General features: G+C 42.6%; 2 protein-coding genes across 2 annotated transcripts in view; one reads left to right on the top strand and one right to left on the bottom strand.

The window, feature by feature from the left end:
* The window catches only part of jph1a (junctophilin 1a), a 28,942-nt gene extending 18,591 nt beyond the window's left edge, over positions 1 to 10,351 (bottom strand). Inside the window, exons 1-3 of the mRNA XM_046371819.1 lie at positions 10,227 to 10,351; positions 9,604 to 10,104; positions 6,456 to 7,224 (exon numbers count right to left, since the gene is read on the bottom strand). Coding sequence (XP_046227775.1) covers positions 6,456 to 7,224; positions 9,604 to 9,982 — 1,148 coding nt within the window. The 5' untranslated portion in view covers positions 9,983 to 10,104; positions 10,227 to 10,351. The remainder of the gene's footprint in view (positions 1 to 6,455; positions 7,225 to 9,603; positions 10,105 to 10,226) is intronic.
* Positions 10,352 to 11,490: 1,139 nt separating this feature from the next.
* gdap1 (ganglioside induced differentiation associated protein 1) lies at positions 11,491 to 15,805 on the top strand. Its single transcript, XM_046372130.1, has 6 exons — positions 11,491 to 11,691; positions 12,641 to 12,833; positions 13,275 to 13,448; positions 13,735 to 13,829; positions 14,074 to 14,188; positions 14,361 to 15,805. Exons 1-6 carry the CDS (start codon positions 11,530 to 11,532, stop codon positions 14,711 to 14,713), a joined length of 1,092 nt encoding a protein of 363 aa, XP_046228086.1. The 5' UTR covers positions 11,491 to 11,529; the 3' UTR covers positions 14,714 to 15,805.
* Positions 15,806 to 17,658: the final 1,853 nt, after the last annotated feature.

Below are 17,658 nucleotides of genomic sequence, written 5' to 3'. Positions count from 1 at the left end.
CAGACACACAATGAAATCCTTAGAGATCAGGCTTACTCAACAGAAACACTGCTAACTTCCACTTATTATTTCTCTACATCTCAGATAACAGTCTGTCTAATATGTAACTGTAACTTAATAATGGAGAGAGTGCATAAGCCGAATCAAGCAGATATTGTAGAGGAAATGGAGGAGTGTGGTAAACCTGCTGCACAAGGAGAACTTTTAAATTTTTAATGACTGCAGGTGAACCACTACACGAGTGAACCTCTTTGTAACAGCCTTGGACTCTACATGACTCGCCCTTCTCTGGCTGACTCATCCTCATCTTTCTCGAGAAGCTGCAGAAATATGTGCCATTCTCGGAGAGATTACAAGCCACAGCCACACAGTGTAATGGCATGTTGGTGAAACCCAATCCTATCACCACTGCTGTCGACACAGTCCGCTCACTCACATCTACACACAGCCATCTCCCACAGGCCACTCTCCTCTACTCCCCCAGGAACAAACCTTTCATGCAGTGTAACTGTAAGGCCGGACTCAGGGCCTATTTAGTCTTTCTCCAACTATCTTCTTCATCATTGCTGTTAACTGAGGTGTAGTATGGGACCATAACATGTACAGCAACAGAGACAGATGCATCAGACTTCAGTCGGCTCTCCTCTATCTGGTATATGATCTCATTTATGTTATCTAGTATGTATTATAAGTATTTCTAATCGTACATTATTGCACAATAAGTAAATGAGAAGAACAACAGTCTACAGCCATGCTAGCAGTTCTTCGAAGCAGCCGCGCTATAAGCCAAACACTACTGTCCAAATTTTAACAAGCTCATGAAAGGTTTTTGTCCTTGATTGGCTCTTTATAGTACAAATGAAAAAAAAAATTCTCACATGATGATTTGAACAAGGTATAATATTTGCCATTTTCACTATTTTAGTTTGGCATGTTAGTGTGCTAACTAATCAGCAGCAAACACAAAGTATGGCTAAGGTTGATGGATACGTCATTAGTTTTACAGGTATCTGGTCAATGGTCTCAAGCTGTCTCGGGGGCAGGCAGGAGTAAATAAAATAAAAAGGGCTCCAGTTGCATGAGGTGATTGCAAAGGCATCCCAGAGGCCACTTTATCACATTTTCCTGCAAATTAGGCCACCTTAAAGGGTAGTTTGTTATGTTTTTGTCTAGCACAGGGGCATCCAAAGTCCACCAAAATCACCTTATAACACTGGCGGCAGCATGAATGCGTATACGCATACAAAATTTAATGGCAATGCATCCAGCAGTTGTTGAGACATTTCAACTCCATGCCAACGAGAGAGGAAAATCCAAGGGATTGTCAGAATTATTGGGATCCTAACCCTAACCCTCCAGCCTTTCCTTACATCTCCACTTCAGCTGCTTTCACGGTTTCAGCCGCTGACATCTTTAAGGCTGCTAACTATAACTTTATATGATGACAATGTGGGGTAGGCACACAATACCATTACATTACACGCTCTAAGCCGATTGCACTGTGGGTCATTTGGAAACTGCTCGACTAACTCATGACGCATGCGCCATTGCATCAGCTGCATTATTTATAGCTCTTTCGTATGTACAAGGTGGCAATTACTCTGAGCATTAATTCTACTTATATAGATAATATGAGCCATGTGCGGTCGGTTATTTTATGTGCGTACTGTATGTGTGCGAGCCTTTGACTCTGTCAGCACTAAATGTTGTGTTACCTCACACCACCACATTTCCATTAATATGAGACATGTCAGGAGATAAATATACTGTATGATGCATCTTGATTTACTCTGGCTTGTGATTCAGACGGCTGGTAATTCTTCCCGCTGTTACCGTATGCTTCGTGCCTCAGCGCTACTGTACATTTTGTCACGTCATAAAGGGACAAACTTGACATACCTTTGAAAGGTGTGTGGCGCCACTTCATAAAAACTCCATAGGAGACGGCACCAGCATCAAGATCAAAACACACACAGAAACAAATGAACCCAATTGCACCTCTGCCCCTATTTGGAGAAGAAGTAGTCATCGCCATCGAGGACAGCCAAGACGGAATCTTACATGATGTACTGCTGGCTGGGATTATTTTGTTAACATGTTGAAATACAGGCTGATCTATAACTCTCTCCAAAAAGGGCAGGTGGTGAGTGGCTGAGGTCATCACACAGCAGGTGATAAACAAACGCCTCTGGACACAAACACACCACACACACACACACACCACAGTTTCTCTGTTCTCTTGCCAAACGATAGCAAACCTTATCTCATCTCTCACATCCAAACAGACAGTTTCTCCCATTCTCTTGAAATCCTTTCCTCCTTTATGTGGACACACACACACACACACATAGACGTACACATTAAGGAGAGATGATAGTGTGAGTGAGATGGCGCGCTGCTATATCAGTGGTGGGATGGGTATATATTCCTGGCTGGTGCTGATAAGCCAACTGATGCCTTGCCTTATTTAGTCAGTACTCACTGCTGACACACTAGCAGAGTTGCACACACTGCATGCAGCCACTGTGTGCATTTGTCTTGTGTGTGTGCGAGGTGTTCCTGTGTTTAGAGAGGTGAGTTCTGATTAAGTGAAAGCATATAGATAGTCTGTGTGTCTGAGTGCTCCTAAGTATGTGTGTGTGTGTGAGAGAGAGTGTGTGTGTGTGTGTGTGTGTGTGTGTGTGTGTGTGTGTAAGAGAGAGAGAGGGAGAGAGAGAGGATACACGAACACACACGCGCCTCTAATGCTTGTCTTCTGATGTGTACAGTTGTTAGCTTTCTGTGCTGAGGACGTTAACAGAATATCCCGTCTGGGAGGAAATCTTGGATAACAGCGCAATGTGAAACCAAGTCATTCAAAATGTGCTCTAATGTCTCAAACCAGTTCAACACTGTACAATTTAAACTACACATTACAACATTAACTATGAGGTACAAGGAGATTTGAAAATCACACATCATCAGTTTATATTAAATCAAGATCCTGAAACACACTACAACATCCAGTTTTACCTATAAACATTTGGTTTAAGGACTTTCACCATTGCTAAAGTGAAAAATAAAGTTTTGAAGTATGAGATGACAGGCTTCTATCTTTCTCTCAACTGAGTGGTGTGCAAATGTTATATTTTGGTTTAACTAATGCCAGAAAATGAATTTCTGTCCTATCTGCAAATCTGATGGAAATCTATTCACGTGAGACAGAAGGACGCCCATTAACTCTTTAAACGTTCCCGAATATCGTTTGTCTCAACTTTTTGCTGATTGCTGTGAAGGAGAAAATAGGCATCATATAAATATCTTTCCCCTGTCCTGAGGAGGACCTGCATACTGGGTGTTGGCTAACCTTTCACTAGAGCCTGCAGAGCAAACAGTGCTATCAAATGAAAACACAAACTTCCACGACTGGCTTACAGTATGTCTGTTTTGGTATTTTAATTCTTAACCTCGTAGAAGGAGCGAGTTTAGAAAATTTAACCCAAGAGATGGAACGTCCGATAAAAGAATCTTTGCTAAAGATCCTTTTTACACTTGACACACTTTGTTTTAAGACTTCTGGTTTCATGAGATAGCATGGGGAGTAGTGGGAAAGTTTACGTGTAACAAAGGCCATTAGAGTAGATTACACTGACATATACTGACACGCCACTGAGCCGCCAGGATGCCCGAACTGCTGCTCTGCAACAGAAAGGCTTTATGGGTGAAGCATCATGACACAATGAATTTCAACGGCGTGGTCACTTATCTCACTTCACAGGCCTTGGACACAGCACACACACACTGAACGCCATGTGTGTAAAGGCCATTTTTATATAGATAAGGGCGACAAAATAAAAGTGAATGGGGGTCACAGAGACAGAGCTCCACTCCACCTCATCACACTGGCTCTCTATCGATTGCCTGATCACAAGCATGAGGTCATCAGCTCCACCCCAGAGGCTGATGGGATAGCTTTTTTGTACAGTAATTCACAAGGGAGGGGAGGCGTGGGTGTGTCCCCTTTTTACCCTGCTCTCTTTTCATTTCTGTCTGTTCAGACTCCTCAGAAACCACTTGCTCAGCAAAGTCGCTGCATCCCCCCACGATCTTATCCAATCAACACTTATCCCCTTGCTCTCTCATTTCAGTCCATTTTTTACTCTCTCTCTCTCTCTCCTCATCTCCTCCACTGGCTGTCTCCCTCCCCTCATTCCCTGTGGACCTACCGGGTAAGCTTCACATTAAAAGACAGAAAGTCACGTGACCCGAACTGGATCGATACGAGTGCATCTTTTGCCATGCACTGTATAATGAGACTTACATAACCTGCTTACACACGGCCCTGACAGTCTCCCGCTGAAGCTGTTTGTGACACCAAATTCAAAATCTTGACTTCAGTCAGAAGAACAGAAGAGCTTGTTTTGAGATTTTCAGCAGCACATGACGGAGCGCCTGCACGCCAGGCAGTAATTTGATCACTTACTACAGTACAGGGGACCTTGTTTACTGCCATAAACACTTTGTATCAGCTTGAATGCTTTTACTGTTGCTGCCTTAGCGCTATGCATCAGGTTATGCGTTTCCTGCTGCTGTAAACTGCACAGCCAAAGAGGGTATCCGATGGCTCTTTTTTCATTTTTCTCTTTTCCCAGTAGCTTTATATCAGCCTCACCGGCTTTCAGGGAGACAGATAAAGACTCATTATATTATGGGTCTTATCTGTGGAACGAACCATATGCAAGAGTTTTAATATCAAGCATGTTAAATCCACCTTATGTAATCTTCATCTTATATCCTTGATATCTGCAGAATTAATCGTTTTCACTCGCAGTTCGCTGGAGAGGAAGTATTATACTTCATAAGAATGTCTGGATATTATTATAATAAAGCCTGCTATTCAGAGTCTGCTATTACCGTATTGTCGTAAATGGCTGAGTTCAGCTCAGAGTCAAAATACTCTTATTCATTGTCTCTGGTGTTTTGTAATATGTGTGCGTGTTTTATTTCATAAGTTAAAAAAGACTGATGACGCATTATTTAGACTAACAATGTTGACATAATGATCCATTATAAATTACCAGAGCACAAAGTGATGATTTATTATTGTTTAGATGAGCTGAAGAGCAGCCAAAAAATGGCTGAGTGTGAAGATGGCAACAGCAGCCAGTTCACCACATTCATGACCCCAAGAGGATGAACCCCACTGACTGAAGGTCCCTTCATGTTTCCTCTAGCACCACCATAAATTTGACATTTTTGTTTTTTACATAAACGCCTGAGCAATTATTACACAGATTGCCATGAAAAGTGGTCCTGATATTCATGGTGCCCAGAGGACGAATCCTGAGGAGCTTGATTGCTTGCGTGTCAGGCGATAAGTCATAACACCTTTGACATTGTTGGTTTTGGGTGAAACAACACTTGGTTGCATTATCTTGAAGTGGCTCTTGGTTTTCTTGTATAATTATATAAAAGATGAAATAGAAATCTAGAAATCTGTGAAGGTGTGCCCCACAGAATAAAAGACTAATTTATCTGATTAGGTAAAATTATAGTTAATTATATTCCTTGTAATTACTTGATTGACTGGCTAATTTTTTGCGTGTGAAGGTGCATTTTCTTTCCGTTGAGTGTGAGATGGGAATACGACAAAATGGCTTTTGCATATCATAAATCACGGCTCATGTGCTTTCATGTAAGCAAATTCATGTGAACAGCTTGAGAGAGGAAGAGAAACAAAATTCAAGTTGCATTGAGACCTTTTCACAGCATGCACACATGTGTACAAGCTGTGAAAAGGTCTCAATGCAACTTCACAGTCTTCAGTCCAATAATTTCCTGATGCAATGAAACCAGAGGATGTCGAAGTGATGCTGCATACGCTGAACTGTGTCCCAGTAGGAGGGAGGCTTTAAAGGAAAAGGTCACATCTCATCCACCTGTTACAGAGCAGATGCCACATCAGAGCAATACTTGGCAGGAGGAGCAGGTATCGTTATTGAGCACACGAGACGCTTTTGGCACGGGCACAGGTATGGCTATACTGCTCATGCACATGAACTCACGGCCACACACAAATCTCTCTCAAGACCCCCCCTCCCCCTCACACACACACAAACACACACCCACCCCTACGCAGACACACACAAGAAGCCTAACCCTCTCCCTGAGAATGAAAGATATGGGCAGAGAATAGAAACAGACCCTTCCAGGGATGATCACACTGGCCACACAAAAGCCTTCACTGTGGATGATGTATAAAGGTCGTAGCTGTTGTCATGGGACTCCACTTACACAAGACTGAACCTTCAATCAGACCGGGAGATGTCTGTCAAACAGGCCACAATGCCGAAAATAGACTCCTGCAAATGTTCACCCTGTTTTTTATGTTTTTTTATGGTTTTGTTTTTGTGGTTACACAGTATACACCCACATGCACATACAGAAGCATGAATGGACGCACATAAACACAGTACCTGGAAGCTGCTATTTCCACTTTGCTTCTGGCAATGGCTGCAGCCCTCTGTGCCCCCTCCACAGCTCGATCCACCTTCTCTTTGGTTTTGGGGTTCTTAAGAGGGATCAACTGCTTCCTTATTCCACGCACCAGCACATTATTTTTGTACTTCCCTTCTTCCTTGGTGCCATCTGGGAAAACCGTGCACCCATAACCATGGCGCTTGTTGTTAAGCCATTCTCCCTCATATTTCATCCCGTTGGATCTCTCTGAAACACCAAATCCATTGCGCTTGTCGTTCTTCCACTCGCCCATGTAGGTCTCAGTTGTAGTGGCATCCACATGGTCTTCTAGAGGAAGGTCCTCGTCTGGCAGCTCACCATCACCGATGGATATGGTAGAGTTGGCATCACTGGAGCTGATGCGGCTCATGGCGGCATCACTGCGTGCAGAGCTGCGCTTGCTGGAGATGGAGGTCCGAGAATCAGACTTACGCAACTGCCGGAGGCTACCAAAGAGTGACCCCCGGCGGAACAGGCCCTTCTTCTTGCCCGTGACCACCTCGCTGTCTGAGTGGAAGTTAAGGACGAAGCCGCCGCGGCTGCCTGTCGGCGTGTCTGCGGGGGAGGAGAGGTCCTGGAGCACAGTGCCGTTGCTCTGCTCGGAGCGCAGGGAGGCCAGAGACGTGCGGAGAGGAGAGCGGATAACAGTGGCCATACCATAGGGAACACTCTGACGCACGCCGTAACCGTGCCGCATTCCACCCATCCACTGGCCTTGATAGGTACCTGAGGAACAGGGGGACATGGGTCAGTGAGTGATGATAGTCACAGCTACTGTAACATGAACACAAGCAGTGGTTTCCAAGTTTCGATTATTTTATTTTATTTTATGGTTCCTGTAAGTCACGGTCCCGGAAACAGATCTTTCTGAACTTTGTCTCTTTTAACCATCACTTCCAAGAGGAGACGTTAAGCATTAACTGGCATCATAAAACACAATCAGAAGTGCTCTCACGATCATTTTATAAAGCACAGGTGCATAACAAGTGCTGCTTGCATCTGTTTTTGCTTGTGTGCTCGCTCTGCTTGTGGCACCGGGCCCACTTCCAAAAAGGGGTGTTTTATCTGAATCAGTTGAAAAAGAGTACAACCCTTAAAAATGTCCGCAGTGTGGGATCTCCACAAACTGATCTGAGCAATCTGAGCAAGACAATGAGTAAATGAAAAAAATCAACAAAATAAAAACATTTGAAAGTGCTCCTCATAGACCTTAAGGAAAACGTTTGCACCATCACAGATTATTTTAAGATACGCATGTCTGGAAAGCTTAACTGGTTTAAAATATACCAGGGCAACATGTACTTTCATACAGTCATTTTTTTCTACTGTAATTTTGAAGATGACAGTCACAAGGTTTCACTTTCTCGTCTGTTGTACACGTTACATTTTGAAGGCCAGATATTCTCTATATCAGCACTAAGTCCGTTAAACAGCATTGCATACGGGAACTTACCATAGAGTTTATCAGCCAATGAAATATTATTTCTCCGTCACCTGCGAGCATAACTAACTCAATCACAGAGATTTGATTAAGGTACTGAAACTGAGGATCACTTGGGATGAATGTGAATCACTCAGCTAGGAGCCTATTTTCAGGCAGCCACTAACTCCCCCACTGACAGTAGGCACATTCACCACCATCCGTTTGTCTCTGACGGCAGGGAATTGCTATGAGTCACATAATGAGAGGAATACTTCATTAATCCCATTTGGTGCTGCTGAGCCCAAAGAGCATGTGCTGGCCTACTGTAGCTTCTTCAGAGCATCATATTACAATCGTGATCCCAATAATAAGAGAGGCTTGATGATCCGGCGAACGAATCTCATTCACTAATACAAAGACGTAAGCCATAATGGTCAGATTCTATAACAGAAAACGATATACTAGCCCAGGCACGGAGTTTAGATGGATAAACAGTGTGAGATTAACAGGCTGGCTCTGCGCTGCAGTTCAAATCGGTGACCCTGCAGATAAAGTTATCAGGATGTTGCGGGGTCAGACGGCCAGATGTTCTGTAGATCCTCTAGGATCAGCTGATTTCCCCAAGCCCAGCCCTCTCTAACTGTCATATGCGAGGCATTTATTCTGCACCGTAAGGCCTCCATTAGTGGAGATGATGCTCTCAAATGAACAAGCGACTTGGATGTTTCATAACCCGAAAGGACTGTGCGTAACAGGCCTTGTGCGTTACTTGCAGGCACTTGTGGTTGCAGGCCCATCAGGATGTTTGTGCCCTGATCACACAGGTCTCGATTAGTGAGATCAAATCTCTGGCAGAGGCTTGCACTGACCTCTCACTTTCAGGAACATGTGTATGGCTTAACATGGCTGAATGGCTTAACATGGCTGAATGCACTGATGATGGATATGTTTCTGTATTTTCAATGATGTGGAAATGTCTAATAATATTTATGAACTTATGCGCACGAATTGTGCTTTCACTAGTTTTCATGCAAGTGAGCACTGTGGGGTTTTTTTCCGAGCAGAGTGGCTTAACTTCTACCTAAAGTAACACTCTCTCAAGAAAGTGGATTCGCTTGAAAATGTTGGCTGTTATGCAAAAGGTACACTCCTGAAGAGGTGTGTCCACTGCAATGAAGGTTCAAATGTGAAAATGAAACAGAAGTAGGTGATAGTCTGGCTATAATTGGCTCCAAACAGACTGAATTGCTGTGATTTCCAAACTCCTTCTAGCTGGGGCATGTTGCCACTGAGCTGGCAACAGGAGTCACTCTCCTCCCACTGTCATATGAGGAGCAACCGGTAGCTGCCAAATGAGATGGAATAAGAGAGGAAGCACTACCTTAAACTGTATCCAGTGAATTAACATCACCAGGGTGACAAGTCGTAGTTTTTTGGAGGGTTAATGACGATGCTCTCGACCAAGGTGCGCCCAGTGCGCAATCTCAGCTTCAACTCAGATCATATCAAATGGAGATTCATGCCCTGATGTATTACCATTAGCCTCCCTCGGTTTTAATCTGAGCATCCTCTCTCACACACACACACACACAGGCTACATAACACATCGACAGTCACAGCCGTTACAGCGACACACACGTCAAACAAACGTTGGAGCATATTTATAAGACAGGCTTTCTTACCGCCGTCAACGTAGGTTTCGATTCCGTATCCATCCTGCAGCCCGTTGCTCCAGGTGCCGTCGTATCTAGCAGGTGTGTTGTGGCTTTGCCGGACACCGTATCGACCCTTAAAACCATGACTCCACTCTCCGCGGTAGATCCACTTCCCTTTATTCTCCACGCCGAGCCCATGTCGCTTCCCCTGGGACCAGTAGCCCTTGTAGGTATTCCCGCTGGGCCAGGTGTACACCCCTACTATCTCAAAGCCGTGCGACCAGGACCCGGCGTATTCGCCCTGGCCCTTGGGTCCGGTGCAGATGCCGTGTCCGTGGGCTTTGCCATCCTCCCACCCCCCGCAGTAAGTGCCACCGTCGTCGAAGTCAAACCTTCCGCCCGTCATTCAGATATAGGCTGGAAATAAAGCAGATCGTGCGCTGCTGCAGATTCAGGCGTCTCCAGGACCGAGGCTGTGGGGATCCAGGACCGGTGGTGAGATGAAAGGAAGAGTCGACAAGATGATGACTACATGAATAAATAACAGGAGGGTGAGGACAGAGGGTAATACTCCCAGACACTGACATGTAATACAAAAGGCATGCGTAATGGTGGTAAGTGCAAAGGTATGAATGGTGGGCGTCATTTACCGGAGGCGCACGCCGTGATCTCCGTTGCGTGTTGCTCGTCTCCCCCCTCTCACCCACTGATCACAGAGGGAGAGAGAGAAACGCCGAGTCCCTGCTAAGGAAAGACACTGGGCCAATCGCAACGTCACGCCACAAGGACCTCCCACTCTCTCTGACGCCCCATCACCACCACCACCACCCTCCTCCTCCTCCCACTTCAGTGTGGAGCCCGTGCGCCTCGACCCCCCCGCCCCCAGTGTGAGGTCTACTAAGCCCCAATCTACATCTAAGAGACTTCACAGGTGTGAATAATAGGACACATAATGCCCTCAGAATTAAAGTATTATTCTGTCATTATCAGTAGTGAATTTATGATGACTTATTATACTGTGCTTATCTTACTTCCCGTGGTTACATAATAATATTCCTTTGGCCTAGTTTGTGTTTTGTGAGGTGATAATGTAGAGATTTCTATTAAGTTGTAGAGATCGTACTTGTAGAGCATGTAGTAATGCTCCTATGAGATGTCACATCATGTTCTATCCAGAAGCTTCAGCTACAGTTTAGAGCTAAAGATAGCTAGAGACTGAATACTCTAGGCATGTATATCTAATATATTGTATTATATATTGTGCTATATTTACTCTTCATGACATACTATAATATGCTACTTACATATACTCTATATTATATTACGTAAATATACACTATATTATATTTGATATTCTATTCAATTTTGTTGCCATATAGCCTACTGATTATAATGTTGTACACTATCATATTCGCCTTTTACTATATCTTATATCACATTCTATGTTATACAGTATTATATATTATATTATATTATGTTTTTTATACATATGAGAGAAAAAACACTAAGTTTTCAGATTGGGGGCAGCGACACCTGCTGGTCAAACGCATTTGTTGCATAGTTGGAGAGGTAAGAAAGCATTGAGTTGTGTGTGTCGGTCATCTATCACCTATAAACTATTTCTTGAATCGTGAATATTTCTAGACTCCATTTTAAGCCGTGTACTGCTTGATGACACTGCGTGTAGACATAAAGGAGCAGAAGATGAAGGAGGAGGGGGAGAATAAGAAGAAATGCGAGAGTTCGACTAACTGTAAATACATCGCAAAATACATTTGTATTTTTCTTGTGTTTTCTTTTTTTGTTTGTTTGTTTGCTTGCCTTTTTGAACAAAAGTCTATGAAAAATGAAGAAGCGGATTAACGTTCCACTCCGAACCAGTAGGGGGAGCATTTATCTGACTGTGATGTGGAGTGCCGCCCTCACTTGTCCCCTAAAACACTAACAGATAAAATGGCGTCCGAAAACAGCTCTGAAACATCCCAGGATGAGAAAGCAGCTCTTATAGAGACGAGCTCGGAACAAGATGCACATCCGCCATGTGGTCCAGTTGCAAAGCAGAGCGAGTCAAAGTTAACGCTTTATCACTGGACGCAGTCTTTCAATTCGCAGAAGGTGAGTTACGTTTCAGCACCACAGCGCAGTGGACAGCTCCCCGTTTCAGCACACACCTGGTAAAATCAGCCAGGTGTTGGAATACCTGTCAGGAATACAGTATTTAAAGACTTCTGTCTGTCAAAGTCACTTCTCCCCAAAGAGACCTACTAACCATACAGTTTGTAATCTCTGTTCTGAACTGTGGGCGAAATCGTACTTTCATCATTCATCTGTATTATCCCTGAAATCTTGGCACAGGCGGAAATGTAAAAGACATCGATGTTAGTTGTTTTTTTTATGAACCTGAGTTATGTCAGAGAGTTTTGTCATTATTTGTTTATGTGATTATACATATCAGAACACCCCGCCTCAAAGATGCTCCCTTTCTTATGTATGAACATGTGCGAGTACGACACTTTCTATTTACCTTGCTTAAAGGAAGAACATCCATAAATCTACGTACTTCTATCACCATCGTTCTTATTCTTTGAAAGTGATCCCAAGCAGTGCATTAGAAGCGTTTTGTACTACTTAGTACAAGAAATCTTATAAAACACAAGTGTTGTCACTGTGATGTTTGTTGTTGCTCAAATGACAATCTGTTAAGTGTGGTTAGAATGAAACCTAACATACTCCATCTGTTTTTTAAGAGGTAGATGCTAACTGAGAAGGAATATATTTTTAAAATGGATCTACATTTTCTGATGGTAGAGGTCCAGGGTGTCTCCTGTCCTAAGCTAAGGCTTGTCAAAGTAAAGGTGGCCGTCATTGTAATGGACACTGTTTGGTTCTTCAGTTAAGAAGAACTTATGTGCTGTGTTCTTTATTCATCTGCTTGCAAATTCAAGCGCATGCTTTCAAGAGAACAAAATGTGCATAAGCTATAACAGCCTTGATCAAGAGGTCCACAGGTATGAGCAGAGAGATACCGTAACATCTGCCAGAGGTCACACTTGTTGTTTTGCAGGTGCGTCTGGCCATAGCAGAGAAAGGTTTGCACTGTGAGGAGTATGATGTGAGCCTACCGCTCAGTGAACATAACGAGCCCTGGTTCATGCATCTGAATCCCACTGGTGAGGTGCCAGTCCTAGTCCACAATGAGAACGTCATCTGTGACCCAACACAGATCATGGACTACCTGGAGCAGAATTTCAATGATGGTGAGAAGAAATGAAATCTTGTACAAATCCTGTCCATTCACCTGAGTGTCTTACTTTGTTATCCTCTTTTTGTTGAATTTTTGGTTTGAAATGACATGCATGTTTTTTTGTTTTCATTTATTGTTCAGTTTGTAGCGTGCATGTGTTGATTTTTTTCAATTATTCACTCTTCTTTTTCTTTTTTTTTTAATTTTCCATTTTCTCTCGGTTTGCACTGATCCATGATAGCTTTGTTCTAAGGGTTCCCAGCCACCTTAAAAGAGGAGAAAATCTGGTAAGCATGGAACTATTTAAGCTAATGGTAAAATAACATGTTTAAAAACCCACTGTTACATAACACATAAAAAATAAAGAAAATCACTTCTGTTTCCTTCAGTTTTATTTGGAGAGACGCAACTTGCGGCACATTACATCATTGCTCCTTCCTTGTTATATCTCCAGAGGGCACTCCCACACTCATCCCTGAAGAGGGCAGCACATACTACCACAGAGTGCAGCACTACAGAGAGCTGCTGGACTCACTACAGATGGATGCCTACACCCATGGCTGCATCCTGCACCCTGAGATCACCGTGGACTCCCACATACCTGCATATGCTGCCACGTGCATACGAAGTAGGACACCCTCAGTGATGCGCTCGAGTAGTTTTATTCTGACACAGACGCATAACTTTGAATGCCTTCCATTCTTGCCTGCATGCTTTATATTTAACATGAAACTGCTCATGAAAGGAAAGGTGTACCTGATGATGCTGATGCAGCACAGAGACTTACACAATTTGATACAATTTCAATAATTTTTTTTCATATGAAACTCTGAATGAAAGTTTTACAATGGTAATAATAATCATCACTGTAAAATTCATTATCTTTAACATTGTGCTGTGTTTCTGTGTGACAGCACAGATTGGAAACACACAAACTGAGCTGAAGAAACTGGCAGAGCAGAACCCAGAGCTCAAAGATGCTTATTTAGCAAAACAGAGGCGCTTGAAAGTAAGTAAAGTCAGTGTGAGAATAAACAAATAAACAAAAGTGTAGTTTGTGATTTACACTTGAGGTTATAACCAAAAGCCATTCTGCCCTACAAAGCCAAAAGACAGCAGTTAATGCTACATTCATCTAAACTGAATAAAGGCTGGATGATTTTTCTTTTCATTGTTCATAATAATGTTAATATGCAATGTGTAACGGATAATGTGCACTAATGAATTGATTGATATTGATTGATATTCTGCAGTCCAAGTTGTTCGACCACGACAACATGAAGTATCTGAAGAAGCTTCTGGATGAACTGGAGAGTGTGATGGACCAAGTCGAGACAGAGCTGCAGAGAAGGGTGGAAGAAACACCAGGTATGCAACCACAACAGGTTGTCCCTTAGAAACCACTTTACCATCAACACACACACGATAAAAGACACAGTCACGTTTTTATGAGTGTCATAATGTTAGCACATGTGCCAGCATTTTGAATGTCACGTTATCTGTTCTCCATGTCTCCCTCTCTGTCCTCTTCCACTCACAGAAGAAGGCAGTCAGTCCTGGCTGTGTGGTGAGTTCTTCAGCATGGCCGACGTCTCTCTGGCGGTCACCTTACACCGCCTCAAGTTCCTTGGCCTCTCCCGTCGCTACTGGGGCAACGGTAACCGTGTGAACCTGGAAACATACTACGAGCGTGTGGTGGAGCGCACAGCCTTTAGGAGAGTGCTGGGCCATGTCAACAACATCCTGATCTCCGCTGTCCTTCCTGTGGCGTTTCGCTTGGCCAGGAAAAATGCACCGGTCATTCTTGGCACTACCGTGTTGATAGGGGTTTTAGGAGGAGCTACATACCTTGCTTTTCTTTATATGAAGAAGAGGCTGACTCTCTTCAGCTGAGTGAGACCATAAGTGTTTGAGCTGCTTTTTTGGGAATCAACTGGGGACCGGGAAAATATCAGAAATGTCAGCAACATCATCATTTAAACTGTGTAAAGTTAAAGTACATAGAATAATCCAGTCATTCAGCAGGCATCGGTAATGTTAGATTGAAACAAACTCTAATTATTCTGATTTCTCTGTTGCTGGTTGCGCTAAAAGCACTTTTAGTCATCCCCAGTATGTGACTGCTGCATTACATGCCAAAGGATTGACTTAGAGGATTGTGCTGGTAATTTCTTTTACATGCTTTTACCATTTCTTATAAATCACACATACCACATCTTATATGGTTTTGAAGCTCTGCAGACTAAGAGTCAGCTTCCAAACAGCAATGTATTCAAAACGTATGTTATTGTAGCATGTTAAACTTGTCCAAACAGACACATGTCCAAAAATTTGGACTTTTGACTGTGTGCCATGCAATTGTAGCAGAACTTTGACACAAACTACAAAGTGCAAGTAGACTTTCTCACTTTAGTGAAAGTGACTGGAGGTACTTGATGCCTGGTAGACGATTACAAATTCATAAATTAAAAAATGGAATTAATATTGAAGTTGCCAGTACCAGTCTGTGGCAGATTTGATTTAACTTGACTTAACTTAATGGGCTAAAATGTGCAGAAACACCAGTATGGTCAGACATCTGTATGTGTGTGCGTAAGATGTTTTGGCTCACATGTGCTTCATCTCTTATTTCACTGATGTTCATATGTGCATGTTAGAAATATTAAAAGGTTTACTAGATGCCTGCAGCCTGCTTTCTGTGTCCAAGTCTGCCAGCATTTCACAAACTGATCTGCTCAGCAGTTAACACAGTGTGTGTGAAAATCCGCCTGCATTTGAGGCTCTGTAGAAGCTCTTTGTTATCACATCTGCACCCATGTTTTACTGTGTGACTGATGGATAATTATTTGAATTATTCTCTATGTAACCATAGTCGAGTGAATGCTTTTCCAATCTCATTTACATCTTCAGACCATCATAAGCAACATCTGTCTGAAATTAAAACTGCTCCCTAACAATCTGCAGTGTTTTTTGTTCATAATTGAGAATGACATTAAGAAAATCACAGCCTCATATAATAGCCTATCATATATCATCAAGATTTTTTCCTTCATAGGCGAACAGCTAAAGACTTCTCATCACATTTCCCAGCATCTGGATGTAAGTCAAATCTACAGTCATTTGTTTGCCCAGTCAGAACCTCCAGGCCAATGCTGACATTTAACATATGCCCAACTTTAATTTAAACTCCTCCTCACGTGAGCTCAGCCTCACATAAAACAGACACATGCTGAACCTTTCAACAAAGTCTGGCCTTTGTTTTCAGCCTTCAGAGGGCTGGCTAGTGTGTCTGTCAAAGAAATGCCTCACACGTGTTGAAGCCACATGTGAGCCAAGCTGTCAGAGAATCATAAGCTCATACTAGTGTGTTAGCTCTGGAAAATCATACCCCTGCAAATGGCCACCGAAATGACATCATTTCTGCTGCAAGGTTGTATCACACAGGTGTCGTTTTAGGAGATGAGGGTCAAAGTCAGAAATAAAGAGCAAATGTATGAAGTCTACTGTGATTCAGGGGCAAAGCTAGTAGTGCTGGAATGTAAGTAAGTAAATTTACTCAAGTTCGAATTCAAGGTACTTGAACTCGATATGAGTACTTTACTTTACTCATGTACTCCACTGTAAAAGCAATTATTCTACTTTTACTACATTTGTTTGGCTGTTTTAGTTGGTAGTTGCTTTTCACCGCACAGGTGAAAACACTATAAATGTAAGATATTCTTATGTGCATTGCTGTAGATTAAAGTACCCCACAGTACACTAAGTAGTTAAAATGAGTGTAACCTTAAACATCTACAGTATTAAAATGCAACACTTTACTGCACAGTGAGTACTTAAAAGGTTCTGATCACAAAACTTTTACTTGTTACAGAGTATTTCTACACTTCGCTTCTTTTACTGAAGGAAAGATTTTGTCTGACGGGATGGAAGCGTGTATGTTTGTTCCCACTAGGTGGCAGTGTTTCCTCAAACAACACTCACCTCTGCGATAAGGGAGAACACTAATCAGCCCATAATTCTCAGTGAGGGGGAGTGAACTCCCTAAGTCTGTGTGTGTTTGAAATCATTTATTTTCTTTTTAAGCCATTTTTTCCTCAGAAAGCTAAAACTTTTTACAATATGCAAGGTGATATAGTATATGTCAGATCTGTCGTTTGGATAAATGAATTTTTGTGTGGACTGCTATCTATTAGAGCTGCAGTTGCAGCCAAAGGCGATTCAGCCAGCTGACAAACTCAAGCTCTCGTTGGAACAGGACATGGTCACGTATTGTTTAAATGATTAGTCCTGACGTCTCGCTATTCTGTTGTTTAAAATCTAACAGGTGGTTCACAATAATTTGACAAAGTTCTCCTCACTCCAACTGTAAAACAACGGCGAAACAATGGTGATTTTATTCTTTGTTGCAGAGACAGTGTCATTTAATATTAGATGAAACTGTCAACTTATTAGTAGTCTTGAGCACTGAGTCAGACTCATAATAAAATATGTGAATGGCTCCAAACAGCAGACCGATTGTTTACAGGAGCCGAGCTGCAGAAGGGTTTGATGGGACCAACTAGCAAAGACGTTTAAAGGATGTGTTCTTGATATCTATAATAAACGCCCACTTCTTTGTCCTTTACTAAAATATGGATCACAGACATTACCACTTTGACTAAATCCATAACTGTAGTTGATGACAGCCAGATCTATAGAAACAAAAAAGGTCAAGCCGTATCAGTGAACTACTGTCTATTTAGTGTTGCTATCTATGAATTAAGATTTTTTGAAAAATGAAATTTCGAGCAGGCCCTTTGCTTGAAGCATGCTGACGCCTGTGGCCACCTTGTGATTGG

The sequence above is a fragment of the Scatophagus argus genome, chromosome 18, assembly GCF_020382885.2.
Source record: "Scatophagus argus isolate fScaArg1 chromosome 18, fScaArg1.pri, whole genome shotgun sequence".
Taxonomy (NCBI): Eukaryota; Metazoa; Chordata; class Actinopteri; family Scatophagidae; genus Scatophagus; species Scatophagus argus.
Note: the sequence above shows the minus strand (reverse complement) of the source record. Positions and strands in the feature narration are given on the sequence as shown.

Excerpts from the sequence above, each read along its gene's own strand:
- gdap1 (XM_046372130.1), top strand. The coding sequence starts at position 11,530 with ATGGCGTCCGAAAACAGCTCTGAAACATCCCAGGATGAGAAAGCAGCT. Across the intron at positions 12,834-13,274 it reads GGAGCAGAATTTCAATGATG|AGGGCACTCCCACACTCATC; the intron begins GTGAGAAGAAAT and ends TTATATCTCCAG. Across the intron at positions 13,830-14,073 it reads CAAAACAGAGGCGCTTGAAA|TCCAAGTTGTTCGACCACGA; the intron begins GTAAGTAAAGTC and ends GATATTCTGCAG.